The 20,857-nt window shown below is 33.5% G+C and overlaps 2 protein-coding genes across 4 annotated transcripts in view; both read right to left on the bottom strand.

The window, feature by feature from the left end:
* LOC129943242 (transmembrane protein 164) overlaps positions 1–20,857 on the bottom strand; it is a 59,329-nt gene that overhangs the window by 1,895 nt on the left and 36,577 nt on the right. For both annotated transcript variants that reach the window (XM_056052546.1, XM_056052545.1), the window contains exons 2-4: positions 1,290–1,793; positions 999–1,191; positions 824–924 (exon numbers count right to left, since the gene is read on the bottom strand). In XM_056052546.1, the coding sequence (XP_055908521.1) occupies positions 824–924; positions 999–1,191; positions 1,290–1,613 (618 nt within the window). In that variant the 5' untranslated portion in view covers positions 1,614–1,793. The remainder of the gene's footprint in view (positions 1–823; positions 925–998; positions 1,192–1,289; positions 1,794–20,857) is intronic.
* The window catches only part of LOC129943243 (transmembrane protein 164-like), a 107,022-nt gene that overhangs the window by 49,608 nt on the left and 36,557 nt on the right, over positions 1–20,857 (bottom strand). The gene's annotated exons all lie outside the window — the stretch shown is intronic.

Here is a 20,857-nt window from a genome sequence, read left to right as displayed (position 1 = left end):
TTATTTTGGTTTCGGTGGTAAATAATATTCGACTGTGGCTTAAAGTCAAACTTCATTCTCGACGAATTAAAAACTCTCATGTGAAAGAAATTTCAAAATCGACGAATATTCGTTCATTCGTTGGCCGTGCTTATGTGAATAGTGCCTAATAAAGAAAAGAGTTCAGAAAAGTTCTCGTCATTCTGTTGTTTGTTTTTGTTCGTTCAGTTTCTTCATTTTAAGAAACAAAGGTTCTGTCAAAAAGTGAAGTTTTTCTTGTCTACTTTTACTTTTCAATATCATATTTTAATAAATTTAAGAAAACAAATTTATTCGTACCCAAAAAAATTGTTGTTGATTCGAACTGTTAAACTTTATTCGCGTTACAGATTATCCTCACTCGCAATGAATAAAATAATCGCGCGTACTTAAGCTAAGAAAATCATTCTTATTTTGGTTTCGGTGGTAAATGGTGTTCGGCTGTGGCTGAAAGTCAAACGTCATTCGCGAAGAATTAAAAACTCTCATGTGAAAGAAATGTCAAAATCGACGAATATTCGTTCATTCGTTGGTTGCTGGTCGTGCTCATGTGAATAGTGCTTAATAAAGAAGAGAGTTCAGAAAAATTCTTGTCATCCTGTTGTTTGTTTTTGTTCGTTCAGTTTCTTCATTTTAAGAAACAAAGGTTCTGTCAAAAAGTGAAGTTTTTGTTGTCCCTTTTTTGCGGCAAAGTTTTAAACTATCAAATTATGGTAAATCTTTGTATTGTTTGGCAAACTTTGACAGAAAGGTTCAAAACCTCTTTATGGCATTCTTATTATGTTTGTAAAATATTTTTACTTACCACTGACATATATGTCAGGAAATTGAAATGATAAAGAAACATTATAGCTACACCAATGGCGACCCAGTTAAAATCTTTTAACTTTTCCGCTTTGTACGCTCCTATATAAGATATATAAATTAGAAATTAAGTATTGGAAGCCATTTTGAGATAACTCAAATATTGAAAATCTTACCGCTCCTTAACATATAAACTGGTATTAGATACAACAGTGCGTGTTGTATCCAATAGGTACACTTTTCAAAAGCATATGTTCTGCTTTCAACTTCAGGAAACAAAGAAGCCAAGAATGGTCCGTTTACATAACTCAATTGTATCCTAAACAAGGCTATTGTAAGTTTACTCGGCCTCGCTGCCAAGAGGTATATCTACAATAGGAAGTTTTGTAGTTTGAAATTCAAAAAATATCCAACTTAAAAGGTAGTTAAAAAAAACAAACAAGATTATAAAATGAAGTATAACTCACTTGAATTATCGTTTGAATATGGCATGGATTGAGAACAAATATCACAGATTCTCCGGCCAATTTAAAACCCATTTCAACTCCAAATATAAAGCACATAAGAATAAGAAGGAAAAGCCTCATAGGCGAATGTGGTTCAGGTGGTCCGGCTGGTACTTCGATGGGATCCATACGTTTGTAGGCCCATCTTATTACCCATAGGCACAGAAATGTCACGATGATTGCTTCAATAAAACGGCGTTGATTTGTCATGTAGTTAATGCAATCTGGACCAGCAGTTCGTGGTACTTCGTCGGTAATGCCGCCAATAGCCCAATTCCAGTCCATTGTGAATTTATTTTTGAGATATATGTAGTTTGAAAAATTATTGTTTTATGTTTTCTTTTAGATAAGAAGTAAGTAGGAGTTAGATTAGAGATAAATCGTGACCATCAAAGGAAATTAAATAGATATAATAGTACGAGAGAACAGATTGAAAGAATTTAGGTTTTTTAACGTCGTGATTTCCTGCAAAAAAAAATAAACGAAAATAGCATATTAATTTTAAAATGTTGTGCCAATTATCAATAAAACTAAACTAACTGTTTTTATTTTTATTTTGTAACACATTTGCATGCGGTGTTTGAGTAAAAGTAATAAGCAACTTAAAATTTAAATTCATCTGAGGAATCTTCGTTCAGTTTTGCGTCACTTTATACAAAAATATTGGCTATAACCTTTCTTACTAACAAAACAAATAAGTGCAAAATCTAAGATTGTTTCGAGATTTTGTGAATAAATAAAACTTAAGACTTAACGATTCATCATCACAAGAAAAAAAGGGGTCTATGTGCACGATTTACAAATTCATTCGTTAAGCCGCACATTTTTGACGCTGATTTGATATCTCAAAAAAGGTACTGGTTTTGGCGCTATATGACGCTTAACATCTTTCGTATTTCAATCACCACCGTGAATCATTCCAACGACGCGACGGCCGAAGACCACACCAAACAGTACGCTCTTACGTTGATATTGAGAACCTTTTTCTTTCTTTCTTCTCCATAAATGTTTACACTCCTGTGTTATGAACATTTAAAATGGTAAATTTTTGACAGTCCCTTCGTTGATTTTTGTTAAGTTCCACTTTCTTGAAATTGAGCATTAACAAAATGCTTTAAATTAAGTATTCTCAAACGACAGCTTTTGAAAATTGTATGTCAGTTTTTTACAACTTTTTCTTAATTCTAACTCACCGGTTTCGGAAAATCTTTAACAACGGTTGAGTCTTATGTATTTCCGTTTTCATACCTTTTTAAAAACTATACAAAATTGTCTTTTACAGCTTGACACCAACATTTGTCCACATCAAAGAAACTTCTGAAGATTTTGTGATTATTATTGTATTTTATTTTAAAACGAAGTAATAAAAGTGGCAAAAATTTAATTTCATGCGATTTGACTTTTATTCCAGGACACTCTTTTTTACATATGTATAGTTAAATTATATGTTTTATGATTTAATTTTTAAAAAAAGTTTTATTAATTTTAACAGCTAACTAGATGTTAGCCGGAGTATCGGATCTTAAGAACTAACTTATACAAACTGAAAAATATTCTCTGTGACTTAAAATCTAGAGTAAAAATACTAAGTCATCACTTTGAAATGTAAACACTCAATCGTGAGAATGTATCCATCAGATAGCATTGATCACAGTCGGATGTTTATACTTCATATCGGACTTGGGTTTGATATTTGATATACATTTAACTCCTCCCTTCTTTTAAATTTTTCGTCCCGAAAAATAAACTAATTTAATGTTATAAACATCCTTTCATCAAATTTTTTTACTGGGAGAGTTTTTAATACAATGTTTTCTGGTTTAGGTATTTCGTTAATTACATTAATTTCTTTTTAGTTTTTACCTTTTTTTGCAAGAATAATGATTACAATAATTATTATCAAAATGTACAAAACTATGTTATTAATGAAAGTTTGGTTGCCAATTGTTTTTATTTCTTCTATTTGTTTAATGTTTTCAAGATGTATTTGATCGATATTTAGTTTTATATTTGATTCTGTTAATTGTCCTTGGAATATTGATGGCAATGGTACATAATTGGTTATTTCTTTTGTTATAAAATTTAAGTTTCCAAGATTTATTGAACAGTTAGAAATTTGTACAACATAGGTTCCATTTAATGTTCTTGTTTTGTTTTCACAATCATATAACTTATTTATAATTATCTATACAAATTAAATTTTCTGTTTCTTGTTTTTGTGTTAAATATATAAGTACAATTTGCATTCATACTGTTTAGTAGATTGGAAATACAGGAATTTTTAGATAATTTGATAATTTGGTTTTGTTTACATATTAAAATTTCATGAACTTTTAAACAATTTTCTTTTATACCATACATTTCTTTTTTATTTGCTAATATATCTAGATAAGGAATCAAAATTTGTTTGTTATTTTTTGTTACAGGTCTTATTTTTAAATGGTTATAAATTTCGTTAGTAGTTATAGGCAATGAAATAATATAAAGAATCACTTCGCCTTTAATTGCAACGGAAGGGGTTGCATAATTCAATGCTTGTGCATCGTTACCGTAAGGTAAATTTTCTATGTCATTTAAAATTTGTGTTAGATCTTTTTTACAGAGAACTTTAGAATTTACTATTCCCTGTTTTGCCCAATTTATTGCATTTGAAATGTCTTCTAATTCTTCTTTTAACATTAATAATTTATTAAAAATTGCCTGCATAAAATATTCATTAGGGATTTCGTTAAATTTCTTTAAAATAAATTTATAATTTTCTATTATCTTGTTTGTGTTATCTAGTATGTCCCTATTGATTACATATTGTTTGTTGTTGTTTCTAATTTGTTCGTTTTGTTTGTTTATTAATTCGTCTAGGTCATAAGCGTCTGGTGATCCAGCTAACCATTTCCAAGCGGATCCAATCCATTTAATGGATCTTCTATTGCGATGGGGTAATAAAAGTTGTAGTTCTTTTTCTATTTTGTTTTGTAGAAAGAGTATTTGTTGTTTTAATGGCGACGAATTGTTGAATTTGAGTAGAATGATTGGAATAGATAATCTTTGGAGTGTAATAAAATCTGTGAGGTTTATCAAATGAATTATTTTAAAGCTGCCTTCTGTTATTTTTCCTTGTCCTAATTTTATTGATATTATCGGGGAGTTATTATATTCATAGATGTTCATGTCCGCAAATATTAACGTTATACAGATAACGATTGATCTGAAAAGAGATATAATTAATCGTTTTTAATATTTGTTTTATGTATTTTCCTTCCAGTCATAGTTGTAATTGTTACTCTATGATCATCTTTAACTATTTCTTTAATAAATTTTTGTTTTAATTTTCCTTTTCTTCCTGGTGCTTTTACATAAATAATATCTCCGGGTTTATATTTTTTTGGTTTTTCCCTGTGTTTATTTTCATAGTTTAATCTTTGCTGCTGGATTCTTTCTATTAAATCCTTAGTTCTTATGTTTGTTTCTTCTCTGGCTTTGTTTAATTCTTCTAAGGAGTTCGATGGTTTTCTTCCAAAAAATATATTTGCTGCAGTTTCTTTTACTGTTGAATGTATCGTGTTATTATATCTGTCTGTTGCTATTGCTGCTAATTCTTTAATTGGTGATAAATTATATTCCTTTTGTATACACCGTATTATTTCCTGAATGGTTGAGTGGACTCGTTCCACCTGTCCATTTACTTCACTTCTGCTTGAAGGTGTCAAATAAATGTTAATGCCTAAATTTGATAAAAAGTCTGTTATAATTGGGCTGGTTAAAGCTTTGTCTCTATCCATTACTAAGAGTTTAGGAGTCGAATAATAATATATGAGTTCAAATACTTTGTCTTTAAGATAAACTGCAGATTTGTTTTCTATGGGAAATATTTTTGTAAATTTAGAAAATGTATCTATTGATGTGAGAAATAGTTGGCCATCTAGTTCCATAATGTAAATGTGAACTATTTCAGTTGGGTAGTTTGGAACGGGGGTTCCCTGAAGTTCTTTTTGTGTTGGATGACGGTCATATTTATTTTCTTTGCATATTTTGCAATTTTTTAAAACTTCTTTTATTTTCGTATTCATGTTTGGGAAGTAATACTCTTGGATTATTTTTTCTTTATTTTCTTTAATACATCTATGAGCTTTTCTATGCTCTTGGTGGATTATTTCTAAAATTTGTTCTTCATCGATTAAATCTGTTACTACTTTTTGTGTAAATCTTATTTTTAAACTTTTATTAAAGTTTTCTTTATAAACTTCTTGTATAAGTTGCATTAACTTTTCTGGGGCTTTTAGTCCATTAATTATATCTGGTCTCATCTCATTCTGAAATATATTCTTTATAATTTCAGCATTAAAAAAGTTCTTTATTATAGTTTTCCTATGATATCCAGGATGTGGTAGTTCGTATATTCTGTCTTCTTCTTCACCTTCTATGATTATTACCTGATTTTTAAAGACATTGAGTGGGGCTTCTGTGCATATAATTAGATCTGTATTATCTTCTTCGGCACTGTGTTGTGTCATTAAAGTTGATGCTGGGTTACATTCACTAATATTCATTCTTGATAGTGCATCAGCAACGTGGTTTGTTTTTCCTGGTTTATAAATTAGCTCGTAGTTATATTCTTCGAGTCTAGCTTTCCATCTTTTTAATTTAGAATTATAATTTTTGTTGCTTAGAGAAAATGTTAGAGGTTGGTGATCGGTTATTATTTTAATTTTTTTTGCTCCATAGAGATAATTTCTTAGGTGGTCTAATGCCCATATTATTGCAAGCATTTCCTTTTCATTTGTAGCGTAACCTTGTTCTGTTTTGTTTAAGCTTCTGGAGATGAAAGTTATCGGTTTATCTTTACCTATTTCACCTTGAGATAGTACTGCGCCTAATGCGTAGTTTGATGCATCTATTGTTAATATAAATGGTTTGTCAAAGTCGGGGAATATTAATATATCGGTTGATATCAAGTAGTATTTTAGGTCATTAAAGGCTTTCCTTTGATATTCATTAAATTTAATCGGTACCTTTTTTGATTGATTCTTACTAGTTTTTGCATGTTCACCTGATGTGAGAAGGGTTAATGGTTTTGCTACTTTTGCAAAATCTTTAATGAAACGTCTGTAGTAGGATGCTAATCCTAAAAATGATTTTAATTCTTTTAGGTTTGTTGGTTCTTGGGTATTTTGAATTGCTTGTATTTTTTTTTGGGTCTGCTCTGATACCTTTTCCCGAAATTATAAAACCTAAGTATTCTATTTCTGTTTTAAGAAATTCTGTTTTTTCTAGATTTATTTTTAAATTTGCTTTACTGAGTTTACTTAAAATGAGTTTAATATGTGAAAGATGTTCTTCAATAGATTTACTTAATATAATTATGTCATCGATGTACACGTAGCATATTTTTCCTATGCATTCTTTAAGTACTTCATCTATCATACATTGAAATATTGCCGGGGCATTCTTTAATCCGAAAGGCAATCTGAGAAATTCATATTTTCCGTTTAGGGTAGAAAAAGCAGTTTTTTCTATGTCCTTTTCATTCATTAGTATTTGATGGAATCCTGACGTTAAGTCAATGGTTGTGAAGAAATTAGATTCTCCTAGATTCGCAAGAATAGTTCCTATATCGGGTATAGGGTATGTATTTGCTATGGTTACTGCATTTAATCTTTTATAATCAATTACCATTCTGTATTTTCTTTCGCCATCCTTATTCAGTTTTTTGGGTACAATCCAAATAGGAGCGTTGTATGGTGAAGTTGAGGGTCTGATAACATTGTCTCTTAATAATTTCTTATTTTCTTTGTCTATTTCTTGTCTCATACATACTGGGTATGGATATAATTTTGCATATATAGGGGTGTCTACACAGGTTTTGATTTCTGCTCTTACGTTTGTTACGGCAGTAATTTTGTCATCGGGATTAGTGAAAATGTTTGAAAATGAATTTAAAATATTATTGAATTCCTGTCTTTGTAAAGAGTTAAGTAAATCGTTATTTAAAACTGAATTGACGTCAACTGACCGTCTTATTTCTAAAGGTATAGTGATTCCTGGATGGATAGTTAAAATAGATTTATTTCTATCAATAATTGCTTTTAGCTCTCGAAGTGTATCATCCCCAATGATACCATCGAATGAAGTTAATGAGGGTAAAATGTAAAATTTTATTAAAGTATTGTTTCCATAAGTTGAAAATATTTTTCCTGATGCTGATTTTTCAATTTTTACCTTTCCTCCTACTGAATTAATATAAAAAGGTTTTTCTAAGACTATTTGTTTAGCAGTATGTTCTGGTTTAATGAAATTTTTGTTAGCGCCTGTGTCTATGAGAAAATTTAAACATTTTCCATTTGGTGCGTTATATTTTATGTAGGGAGTTCCGCTGACCCTATCATGAGAAAATTTAGTTCCTGTCCTTGTAGTTCATTTATGTCATCGAATTCTTCATAAAGATGTTCTGAGTATTGTTCCATTTCGTTATTTGCTTCAAGATTGGTTTGGAATACTCTTTGTTGTTTTGGAGGTCCTGGTGGAGCGTCATTGTTTGGTATTGGTCTTTTATATTGTTGTGGTTGTGATTGCTGTTGTTGTTGATGATGATTTGTATTCCATCTATTTTGGTTCCAATTATTCTGAGGGCTCGACTGAGTAAATTGTCGTGGTCGATTCATATAATTAACTTGTCTAGTCTGAATGCTTCTGTCTACATCCATCGGTTCTGGTCTAGGTTGTCTAGGTGGTAGTACAGGTCTGTAATTATTGTGTTGTTGTCTATTCACGTGAGAATATAACAAATTTTTTTGTTGTTGGGTCAATTGATGTTGTCTCGATTGTGAGTTTTGCATTGGTTGCGAATACGTAAATTTTCTTGGATTTTGTACTGGAGGTACAAGAGAGTTATGAGGGACTACTATCGGATTAGTAGAATTACTACGCGTAAAATTGGTAGCTCTGTAACTCATGTTTTGTAATTCAAGACATGCTGAATATGCTTCAGGCAAGGATTTTGGATTTTTTATAGAAATAAGTCTTGATAAATCGCCGTTAAGGCCCCTGATGAAGGTATCTAATGCTCTATTTCTATGACCTTCAATAGTGTTAGCCATTGTTTCCAAGCTTAAACACTCGGTTTGAACTTTATTTATTATGAGGGTTAACTGGTGGTTTACTTCACCGAAATATTCGTCGATTGTTTTTCTTCCTTGATATAGGGAATATAGTTGGTATTCCAGTGTTCTTATATCTCGTTTGTCTGCATAATGCAGTGACAAACATTTCTTTATGGACGTCCAGTCCTCGTCTGGTATGTTGTAGGCGATTAAAGCAGTGTCTGCTTCATCTGTAATTTTTTGTCGTATAGACCTTATAATTGCCCTATAAAGTGGCTTCTTTTTAATAACCCTATAATCTTCTAAAACGTTTTCAACTGATTTTACCCAGGAAGCGTATTTTGTCGGGTCACCATTAAAGAGTCGTATTTCTTTAACAGGATCGGGAATTCTGTTTTGGGATTGCAAATCCGCTTCAGAAGTTGGTCTGGCCAAAACTTCCGGTTGTTCGATTAAGAACTGGGATTGGGTTTGCAGTTGTTGCTTTAATTGAAGCATTAATTGAACCGGTAAGGTTCATAATATCAGCTTTAAGCTGATCAACAGTTGTTTCTAATGACATTTTTTATTATCTTTTTTCTTTTCTTTAACAATATTTATGGGTTTTAATTTTGTAATGCACTTATTTATAATAAAATAATTTCAAAAATCTAATAATAATATAATAATATAATGATATATGATGATTTCACCCAATTTCCATTTAGGTCCAGTAATGTGTTGAATACAATCTTCCCTTGGAGGTTTTGCACTGCTTTTCCTTTATTTTATTGATTAAAAGTTGTTGCTTGTCTTTCTTTTTCTTTTATTTTGCACTCTTTAAGCTTGCATTTATTTTAAATTGTTTTATTACTGTTTTTCTTTTTTCCACAGGTTTTTTTATATTTGTATTTATTATATTTTCTTTTATCTTATTAATTACAAGTTGTTGGTTTTTTTCTTTTATTATTTTACACTGTTTAGGCTTGCATGTACGTATTTTCACACATTTCCTTTATTTATCAAGATCATTTATTTTCGTTTTAAATATGTTGTACTTATTTGAAATTTATTTTTCATTGAATTTCGAACATTATTTTTCCACTTACACTAAAAAAAGGTTCCTAGTCATCGCAACGACTTAGCGGGGTAGCGCACGGAATAAACCCTATTTCGATTCGAGAACCAAGCTATTCACTTGACCAAACCCGAATTTCTCCCGTTTGTTTGTGATTTTCTTTTTCGTCACGCACTACTAATGGTTCGGCGAAATGGTACGGTTGTAACTAGTTATCTTTCGAAAACTTAGCTTAGCTTAAGGCTCTACACGTTGGGCGCCAGTTAAATTAAATGTTTTATGATTTAATTTTTAAAAAAAGTTTTATTAATTTTAACAGCTAACTAGATGTTAGCCGGAGTATCGGATCTTAAGAACTAACTTATACAAACTGAAAAATATTCTCTGTGACTTAAAATCTAGAGTAAAAATACTAAGTCATCATTTTGAAATGTAAACAGTCAATCGTGAGAATGTATCCATCAGATAGCATTGATCACAGTCGGATGTTTATACTTCATATCGGACTTGGGTTTGATATTTGATATACATTTAACTGTATTATTATTTTATCTAATTCCCAATCAAGAGGAACATAAAATTTAAAATTGAGCTGTTGTAAAAGAGTTCAATGTGTACACGGTTTTGTAAATTAAACATTTCACATATGTACATTTCTGAACGAAAATTGCAGGTAATGACAGATACCAAACTGAACACTACTTAAATTTGCAATTCCAAAAAGTTGCTTAAAGCTTTTGGACGTTAAAAAGCAACTAACCACTTTTTGAATGACAAACAATCAGTTGTACGTAAGCTACAAGTTTTGGTAAACAACCATATTTACATAAGACATTCCGAAAACTAATAGCAATTCAAAGATGAACTAAACAAACCAACCTTTTGAAGCATTCAGCGCTCAATTAAATGTAAACAACACAGCTGATGGTTGCTGTCAAAACAAATATTTCACTTTGATTTTTTGAAATATTGTTCAAAACAAACAGTTTTAATTTAAATAAAATGGGTAATTGAATAAACTTACAATTTGGGGGTGGTAAATAATATTATTTATAAAGATTACTTTCAGGATTTGCGGAAGAAAACGAGGTTTTTTCCAAATGACAGATGCTTAAGATAATGAAAAAAAATTTAACAAAATCTTCATATTTTCTTCAGCTTTCTTTTTGTGCATTGAAATCAATTCCAATTGATCAGAATGTATTTTACTTTCGCAAATAATTATTGAAGTGCTATACTTTGACTTACAAATCGATGGCATTCCCTACTTACTTAAGGTGGCGCTACAGTCCTGTGTGAACTAGAGCCTCACCCAACAAACTTCTCCATCTAGCTCGGTCCCTATAGCTAGATGTCTCCAGTTTCGCGCTCCATGTTGGGTGAGGTCACTTTCCACTTGTGCGCGCCACCTGGTCCGCGGTCTTCCTCTACTGCGCTGTCCTGTAGGTATGGATTTGAAGACTTTCCGGGCCGAAACATTGGTTTCCATGCATTCTAAGTGACCCCGCCATCTTAGTCGTTGGTTAGCAAGAGTTATTCTTCGTTTGATCTCAGCGCTGTTGTTGTTTTCTGCGTTTACAGCGGAGCCTAGGTAGACGAAGTCCTTGACTACCTCAAAGTTACGTCTGTCGATTGTGACGTTTTGACCAAGACGTCGTCGGTGTTGTATGTTCTTTCTAGACGACAGCATGTACTTTGTTTTGCCCTCATTAACCGTTAAACCCATTTTGGGCGCCTCAGCCTCAATACTCACAAAAGCCCCATTGAAATCACCCTGAGTTCTTCCGATTATGTCAATGTCATCAGCATATGCCAGTAGTTGAAGAGAATTTTGAAAGATAGTGCCTCTAGTGTTGACGTGTGAGCTCTGCACTATTATTTCAAGCATGATGTTAAAAAAATCACATGACAGCGCATCACGTTGTCTAAAACCTTTTTTGACATCGAAAGGTTCCGTTAAGTTGTTTCCAAGCTTTATGGAGCAGCGTTTTATCCTGCACAAACGGGCGAGTTTGGCAGGGATGCCAAAACTAGACATGGCTCTATACAGCTCGTTCCTGCAGATGCTGTCATATGCGGCCTTGAAGTCGATGAAAAGATGGTGGGTGTCGATTTGGTGTTCTTGGGTTTTTTCCAGTATCTTCCGTAATGTAAATATTTGATCGACTGTGGACTTTCCTGGTCTAAAACTACACTGATAAGGATCAAGTTGTTGACGATGGGCTTTAGAAGTTCACATATAACTTCAAACAAGATTTTATAGGCGATGTTAAGTAGACTGATTCCTCTATAGTTGGTGCAGTTTAGAGGGTCTCCTTTTTTCAGGATCGGGCAAACAATACTGAGGTTCCATTCATCGGGCATGCTTTCTTCCGACCATATCTTACAGGTAAGTTAGTGCATGCTTCTAACCAACTTATCTCCAGCTGCTTTAAAGAGCTTCGCATTTAAGCCATCCGCTCCAGCGGCTTTATTAGACTTCTTCTAAGTCGGGAGGGCGGGATTGTTGGCTTGCGTCGTCTATGTTGAATGGATCATCCTGCCTGACAGCGGAATTCGGTTCGTGATCGCCGGTATACAGTCTGCAGAAGGGGTCCTTCCATATCCTCAGCATTGACTGCGGTCCACTATGATTTTTCCACTTTAGTCTTTGTAGCCTTCGGTTCTAGGTTTATGTACCTGTGAATTTCGTTTCACCTGTTCATAAAATTTTCGAACTTCATTTTTGCTCTTAACCCTCTCAACATCTTCGACCGCACTCTTCTCATGCCCTCTCTTTTTCCTTCTGAGAAGTTGACGTTCCTCTCGCCTCTTCTGCTCATAGAGCTCACGAGCAGCTCTCGTCCTTTTATGTTGGGCTGCATTTGCCCTGTACATTCCTCATCAAACCAGGGGTTCCTTGTTGGCGGCTGTTTGAAACCCAGCATATCAGAGGCGGCTTCTCTGATTGTATCCTGGCAATGTTGCCACTGGTTTTCGATACCTTGTGTTGGCGGCAGAGAACTTCGAAAGAGGTTACTTGTAACTCAGTCGGAAAAGGATTTGGCGATCTCTGGCGATTGTAGCCGTTCGACGTTGTACCTTCTCCAGGCACCTCTCTGTTTTGCCTTGGGTCTGGAAATCCAAAGTCCGAACTTGGCTACAACGAGGTAGTGGTCCGAGTCGATGTTAGCTCCTCGGAAAGTTCGTACATCCATGATGTTGGAAGCGTGTCTGGCACCGATCGCAATATGGCCAATCTGGTTGACGGTAGATTGATCTGGAGAACTCTGAGTTCCTTTGTGGATGTTAAGGTGTGAAAAACGCGTACTAGCTACCATGACGTTTCTCCCCACAGCAAAATCTATGAGCCTGAATCCGTTGTTGGAAGTGTTGTCGTGCAGGCTGTTTTTCCTGATTATTCCACCAAAGATGGCATTAAAATCACCCTGGACAATTTTAATATCGTAGCTAGGACACTGCTCATATGTTTTGTCTAAGAGCTCTAAGAACATATCTTTGGTGTTGTCGTCTTTCTCTTCTGTGGGGGCGTACTCGCATATCAGGCTAATGTTGCCAAATTTAGCCTTGATGCGTATGGTCATGAGGGGCTCATTGATGCACCTATAGCTCAAGACTTCTTGCCTAAGTCTGGCTCCAATGACAAAGCCGCATCCAAATAAGCGCTGTTGGTTTTCGTGGTAGCAGTCACCATAGTAAATATCGCATTTTTCATCCTCTTTTTGCCCGGCCCATCCCATCGTATTTTCTGGATAGCGGTAATGTCTGCTTTATAGCAGTCTAGGGCCTCCGCTAATTCTTCCTCTGCACGCGGTTTGTTAAGGGACCTAACATTCCACGTGCATATCCGAAGTTCGTTGTCCTCAATTCGTTTAAATCCGTCCGTATTCGAGGCTTGCTGGTGCTTCGCTACTACGAAGTTTTTACGTGGCCAGGAAGTCACCCCGACGGCACAACCCCCAACCTGGAGGGCCAGATCCTAAGTATAACTCCAAGGATGGGGAGCCGAATAAGATCGCTCCTTATTTGTAGGAGCCCTATAAGGTGTTCACTAAGTAGTTCAACCTTACTGGAACTGTAGACCCCACCGTTGATTCTACCTCGAGAATTCCTCCGCTGCCATCTGGATAAGGAGAGGTGCCTTAGTGGAAACACATCTTCCCCCTCTCTCATTTGCTGCCCCCAACAATTTTCCACTGGGGTTGGAACCCAATCTCCAGTTGAGATACTAGGCACCCGATGTTCACCACGGGGAAGTGAGAGTTGGAGTTGATAGACATAGGTGGGTTTTGAGAATAACCTGTGAACGCTTGTGTCCTCTTGAATGCATATGTCTACTAAATTTAGTAACACTGTTTCTTTTGACAACGGATTTGACAGTTCCTTGGTGAATTAAGGTCTGTTTAGTTTGGAAATTCGTAAGGTTTATGTTGGATCAAAGCGTACTAATTAAGCTGAACTAAAACTTTACAATAAAAAAAATTTGATACCAAATATTCATCGAGAAATTAAGTTGCGCTATGGGGCTTTCTGTATGTCTTACAATTTGAGAAAGTTATACGAATGTGAATATTCAAATTGGTATTGTTAAATTACATCTTGTTGCCTGAAGTCATAATTAAACACTTCCTAATGTCATAAAAGACAGCTTTTTACAAAAAACCTATAGTACTTTCATCGTGGATTTTAATGATGGCGTCATTTAGTTGATACTTCCAACGCCACCTTGAGGCTGAGGCGAACATACAAAAAACAGTTTCATGACACTACAATAGATTTTATATACAAAGATGACTGCCAAATAAATGTAATTTCATGGTTATTAAAAACATTTGTCAATATAAGATATAAATCAACTTAAAGTTTTTCACTTAAAACCCTTTTAATATCAGGCTATTTATCTTTAACTTTCCATAAAATCCGTTGAAGTATTTGTAAATGGGTCATTATTTTGACCCTTGATTGTTTATAATCACCAACAAAAAAAAAAAAAACATTTTGAAATTGTGCCAATCAAATAAAATACCTCTGGGATAGAAATGTAATATAATTTTATTATACTAGGTACCCGCAACAAAGTGCGGTGCGAAGTCATAAAATTTCAATAAAATGAAGAAAGAGTCGTTTTCAAAACAAATGTAGTTGGTGGTTGGCATCAATCCAACAGAATCAAATACAAACTAGACCTATCTATGTTCCTACATTTAATTCAATACAAAACACTAAAGTGATGGTCGATGAACTTTTGAATATATCTATCTTATTTATGTAAGATAGGTTATAGGTATACGTTCCGGCCATAAATGACTATATTTATTTTCACTATATCATAATAAACATATTCACATCGCCAAATAAGAGAGAAAATAAAATAAACAAACAACACTATAATATAAAATGGCCTTGAACTTAACCAACTTGTCTGCTTACAGTCTGATGTTTTTTGTGGCGAATTAAATATTCGTATGCATAAATAAATAGTAAATGAATTAGTATAGATTTAAAATAAATGTTTTTTTTTAGTTTTTGGCAAACAATGGATGCATCTATGAGATCCCAAGAACCTTCATGTAATCAAAAAAAAAATATTAAGATCAAATCTGGGAGAGGGTTATTTTGGCATGTAATGTAACTTATACCTCTCCTTCTCTTCCTCATTTAAACTGTATATATTTATCTTGTTTTATCCACTCAAATACCTTTTATTTGTTTTTGTTTATCTATTATATAAAACACGATGTTCAAAAATTCAATTATTCATTACAAAAATATGCTCTCTCGGAAGCCCACACTTCCTATAATAATAATAATCTCATCCGGAAAAAAAGCTTTATTATTTACTCTCTTACTGAGATAAAATAAAAGCTTCTTAGAGTCCACAGAGAGAAAAATAGTATTGCAGCATTATCACGTGTGCCAAATTCGAAGGGATTTTTGTAGGCAAAAATTTGTAAACACGTGTCAAATATGGGTAAAGTAAAAGTACTTGTGTAAATGTAAACGTCATTTCTGGTGCATAGTTACGCAATAGACTTTTATTTTTGTTTTTAAGTCGTTACATCATTTGTTATAATTTTGCTATGTTTAAGTTAAGTTAACCAATTTAAAAAATAGTTAGTTATATTGCGCTAGTTGATGAAGAAGACATATCTTTTATCAAATTTATCATAATAAAGTACAGGTAATCATCAGTATTATTAGTTGTCTCTTTCAATGGTATCAGTGAATGTGATCCGTCAGACTGATGAAAATTAATGACATTTTACAAACGTCATAGGTACAAAGCTGTCATTTAATGATGTATATTTAATTCATTCACTTATAAGCAAATTTATAGAAGTTTCTTTTCTAATGCTAATGAAATTAAAATTATATCAGCCAAATCAATAATCGTGGAGCAGAGAAAGGTTGTGTCCTTCTTATTTACAAATTAAAAACATTAATAAAACCGATTTCTATTAAAGGTCTTTTACTCAGTATTTATTTTATATTAATACCTAGGTAAGGTTAGGTTATAGTGGCTTTCCAAGATGGAAACGGACGCACTTAGGCCAGTTTAATGGCCCATTGTAATAACACATGAATCTTGAGGCTTCCTCCTAAGCTCAATATTACCAGTTTGAGGCTGATTATACTGATATGATTTAGATCGTTAAAGAAGAATTCTATTAGGTAATTCTTGCGTTTTCGAGCCAGAGCAGGGTATGTGCAGAGAAGATGAAGAACTGTTTCTTCCTTTTCCTCGTCTATACAGCTTCTGCAAAAGTCATTTGAGAATACGCATAGTCGCGTGGCGTGCTTTCCTATTAGACAGTGTCCGGTTATGACACCTTTTATCGAGCTTATATGCGATCTGCTTAGAGAGCAAGCAACTTGAACGTTTTAAACGTGATGATGTTGTTCCACCTGGTGCCTGCCCTCCTCACAGTGTTTTGGTGATTGGTATGCCACTACGTGCCAAACACGGTAGGATGGGCTGTACTGTACCGTTTCTGGCGAGTTTATCTGCCTTACCTGGAATGTCTCTATAGCCCGGCACCCAGCAGTGAATATTAAACTGTTGCGCCATTAGAGATGATCGAAAGTTATGGACTGTTAAAGAGTTGTAGAGACAGAGTCCAGAGATTTGATAGCGGCTTGGCTACCTGAGAAAATACTGATATCAGATGTTGATATTACGTTTTCTTTAAGCCAGGACAAGACTTCTTTAATCGTCAAAAGTTTCGCCTGGAACACGCTACAATGATTGGGAAGGTGGAATGAGAGACTTAATTTCAGTCGTTCAGAGTACAAACCTCCACCAACCCCTTCTTTTGAAAGACATTCTTCCAGGAATGTGCTATCCTCCCAGAAAGATCTGGGAGGTGAATAGAAATCTGGAAATTTCTGTCGAATTGTAGGTGGAGGATGGTGTAGTCTGTGTGCTTTGGAATTGATTTTAAATACCTAAGAATTACTGAGTTGCCAATGTTGTTGAAAGTCCACTGCGACGAAGCTTTAGGCTTGCAGCTATTTGTTTGCTAAATATGTCAAGAGGTGTAAGGCAGAGCAAGGTGTACAGTTCCGAAGATAGGGTCGTGCGAAGCGATCCGCTTGTACATAGGACTTTATTTAATCGATCCCTGTTAATACCTTTCTCTAAAGCAGTAAACCATACTGCCACACCGTATATTGAAATCGGTCTGATTACCGATGTGTATAGCCAATACGTGATTCTAGGTATTAAGCCCCATTTACTACTAATAGCTTTTTTGCAAGAAAACAGAGCTACAGTAGCTTTTTTGACTCTTTCCTGTACATTGCGTTTCCAATTTAGTTTTTTATCTAAGACAAGACCCAGGTATTTAGCCTTGTTTGAGAATTTTAAATGGATTCCATTAATATAGGGAGGGTTGACAAATTGAATTTTTTATCGTCTACAGAAGAGTTGCTCAGTTTTGAGTTAATTATTCTGCTGGTAAGCATTTAATGAATTAACTCCCGAAGCGAACTCTTTACATTTAGAGATGTTAGTGCAGATGTGATTGCAGATCTGTCCACGTTTTTAGAGGCACCACCGATGTCAATGAAAGCAACCATAGTGAACTCTTTATGATGGAGGGAATATTCGAAGTGTGTAACGCTGTTTCCACCGATTTACCTTTACAGTAAGCGTGTTGAGACGAACACAGAAGTCTAGTATCAATACTTGCCCTTAAATGGATATCAATCAATCTTTCCAAGGTCTTCAGAAGGAATGATGATAGACTTATAAGTCGTAGATCTTTAGAATTGACTTGCGAGCATTTACCTGCTTTGGTTATAAAAACAACTTTAACTTCTCTACATGCCGAGTTAACATGGACCAGGTAAAGACTGCTGGTAAAAATTGCCTCAAAGATTGGTGCAATTATATCAGACGTCTTTTGTTTGGCTGGTATTATTCCATCTGGTCCTGCAGATTTAAATGGTTTGAAGCTGTTAAGAGCCCACTGTAGCTAGTCCCTTGTGATCAGACCTTTTGGATATGTTTTATTTGAACTTGAACGTATATAATTGTTGCAGGTTTCGGTAAGAGAACTATCAGGAAAGTGAGTGTCCAATAGTAAGTTCAGCGATTCATAACTTGAATTTTTCCTAGAGGTTTCAGAAGTTTCTTTTCACAGAAAGATCGCCAAGAAGATCGCTTAGATTTCCTTAGTGCCTTGTTGCACATTCTTAGGGATTCTTTGTAAGAGTCCCAGTGAGAGGCTAATCTTGCGGCTTTGGCCCGTTAGCTTGTTTGTAAACTTATTTTTGAATAAAATGTTTGAATGTTGAAATCGTTTGTAACAATTATTGGACTGACATTTGTACAAAAACCAAAGTTTCTGCAACTTTTCACTAAGTGTGACAGGGATTTCTTGCAAAATGAAGATTTCTCACAGCGAAAGTAGAAGTTTATTATATTTCTAAGAACACGGAAATGTTTGAGATCTAAGAAATATAAACTGATCAATTATATTCTACGAATATTTTGTTTTTATTACTTTCAATCCATGGTTTAAATCTCAATAGGGAGTCATAACTTAAAGAATTATGACGCTAAACTCCACTTATTGTAATGATTGGAAGCATGTTCATTTTCTTTCTTAAACTTTAAGCATAACACAAATTCTATAAAATTGCACTTTACAAGCATTTCTAACAAAATTACAGTAAGGATACATGTTTAGAAAATCATTTCATGTAGTGTTATTACTGATTGCATAAAACTTTTAAACTGGCCAACATCTTTTATCATTTTAAGATAAGAGGTGATAAATTATACAGGTGTTTAGAAGAAGGTTTTTCTTTTAAAATCGAAAACCGTTTTATGTGAGACATAGACTTCGCCTGACGTTTACGAGTTCAGACATAGGAATTCAATGCATGCTATCACAATGAAGCTCTGACCTCACGTTTCATTTGACAATCGTAAGGAAAAGAACGTAATGTTACGTAATGTGACTCAAACGGAAGCTGTAGTTCAAATTTGCTGAACATTTGCTTTGTCTGACAGCTCAACAGCTGTAAAAAAGTCAACAAACAAGATACATTTGCTTTTGGAGGGATTCCCATTGGTTTTTTTTAGGCTGTGTAAGCTTCTTCCGCGATACATTTATTTTTTCGATTTCAAAACTGATATTTTTTATTTTGAGAAAAAATAACACCTGCTAATGACAGAAGTGCCATTTTAGAATAGTCATATTGGAAGTGTCATTCAAAGCAACCTCGAAGCAGGCTCAACGTAACGCAGACGAAGCCGAAGCTGAAGCGTGTTTGTGTTTGAGCCATAAAAGAATTTGTGCACCAAATTTCATGAAAATCGGTTTCTTTTTTCTTCAATTGAATAGCCAAGACACATAGACCGGACGGCAACACTTACTTATATAAAGTACTTAGCTATTATTTCAATTAATTAAAGTACATAGTCTTTAAACAAAAAATCAAACTACATGACGCACCTATTGACAAGCTGCATGAAACTGTGTAAATACGCAATCTTAATACCGTAAGATCAACACCCAAACACAAAAAACTTAATTATCTGTCAATCAACTCAAGCTTATTTGGTTGAATCCAATTTTAAATGATATTAATATTATAAGAACAAATAAGTCAACAGCTGCCCAACCTTTTTCACATACAAAATATTTGTATATGTCATCTATTGCCAAATCAAATAATTACGAAGATTAACAATGAATCTTCTGACCAAGAGCATGATGACACAATATACTAAAAATATAACTGACCAAAAATAAAGAATCCTCGATTAGAGAATTAAATCATTCAAGATCTTCTATCCAATTTTGGGAGGTTCAATGTCAATAAGAAAAATAAAAACAAATTGAACACAACAATATAAAATAATACCACAAGTAGTGCTTTGAAACAATTATTTAAAACAACCTACAATACTTCTTATTTATCTAACGTATATTTTAAATAAATTATTCAGATATAAAAATAAGAAATGCATACTAGGTTATTGATTTTATTTGACTCTTTTTCTTTTAGTTAGTTTTATTAAAATAAACAGAGTTAAAGTTAGTACCATTTTAAAGATTAGTTAATTTTAAATACCTTGATAAAAAAACTATTGGAATCGAAAAACACAGGAAAAGTATATTAGTTTTTAGCCTTCAACTGAACGCGCCTAGAACAGTTTACAAACCCATTTTTTTGACCCTTCTTGTAAATGTCAAAGTATCGAAAAAGTAATTGATTTTGAGTATAATTAAAATTTCAACAGAAAAATATTGTAACTTTAAAGTTAAATTTTCAATTACTCTGTTTTTTTTTCAACTTTAAAGTCACCACAGTTAAAGGAAACAAAATAGAGGGAAAGCATCTAAATTGACAACTGCATATGTGAAAGATAAATGTAGCTTTCAACTTATCGACTGTACCGTCTCTCATTGAGGAGGTATATAATAGGCGTCAACTTACACATGTAAAACGTAAATAACACAGATACTGATGGACCGTTAGTATGTTACCAACTTTTAATTTTAACTTCCCACTGGAAGATATTATTTTCGGTTCGATTTGTCGAATTTAAAAATTTCAATATTCTCGACGTTACAAGGTCCCTAAAGTCTAAAGAAAAGACTTTAGAAAGCAATGTAATATTATATATTATGACGTCTTATCCAAATAATATAATTTTGAACAAAATTCAATTAACGTTTTTTCTATTAATTAAGAAAACTAAAAACAAATAATTGTCGCCATGAATATTTGACGAATGACAGTTATTTTTTACAAAAAATAAAAACCTAAAAATAATTATTACTAAAACTTGGTGGAAATTGATTTTACACTCAAAAAACTTTTTAAAATATTGGCTTCAAACTAATTTCATCTTATGG

Source organism: Eupeodes corollae, chromosome 1 (genome assembly GCF_945859685.1).
Source record: "Eupeodes corollae chromosome 1, idEupCoro1.1, whole genome shotgun sequence".
Lineage (NCBI taxonomy): Eukaryota > Metazoa > Arthropoda > Insecta > Diptera > Syrphidae > Eupeodes > Eupeodes corollae.
Note: the sequence above shows the minus strand (reverse complement) of the source record. Positions and strands in the feature narration are given on the sequence as shown.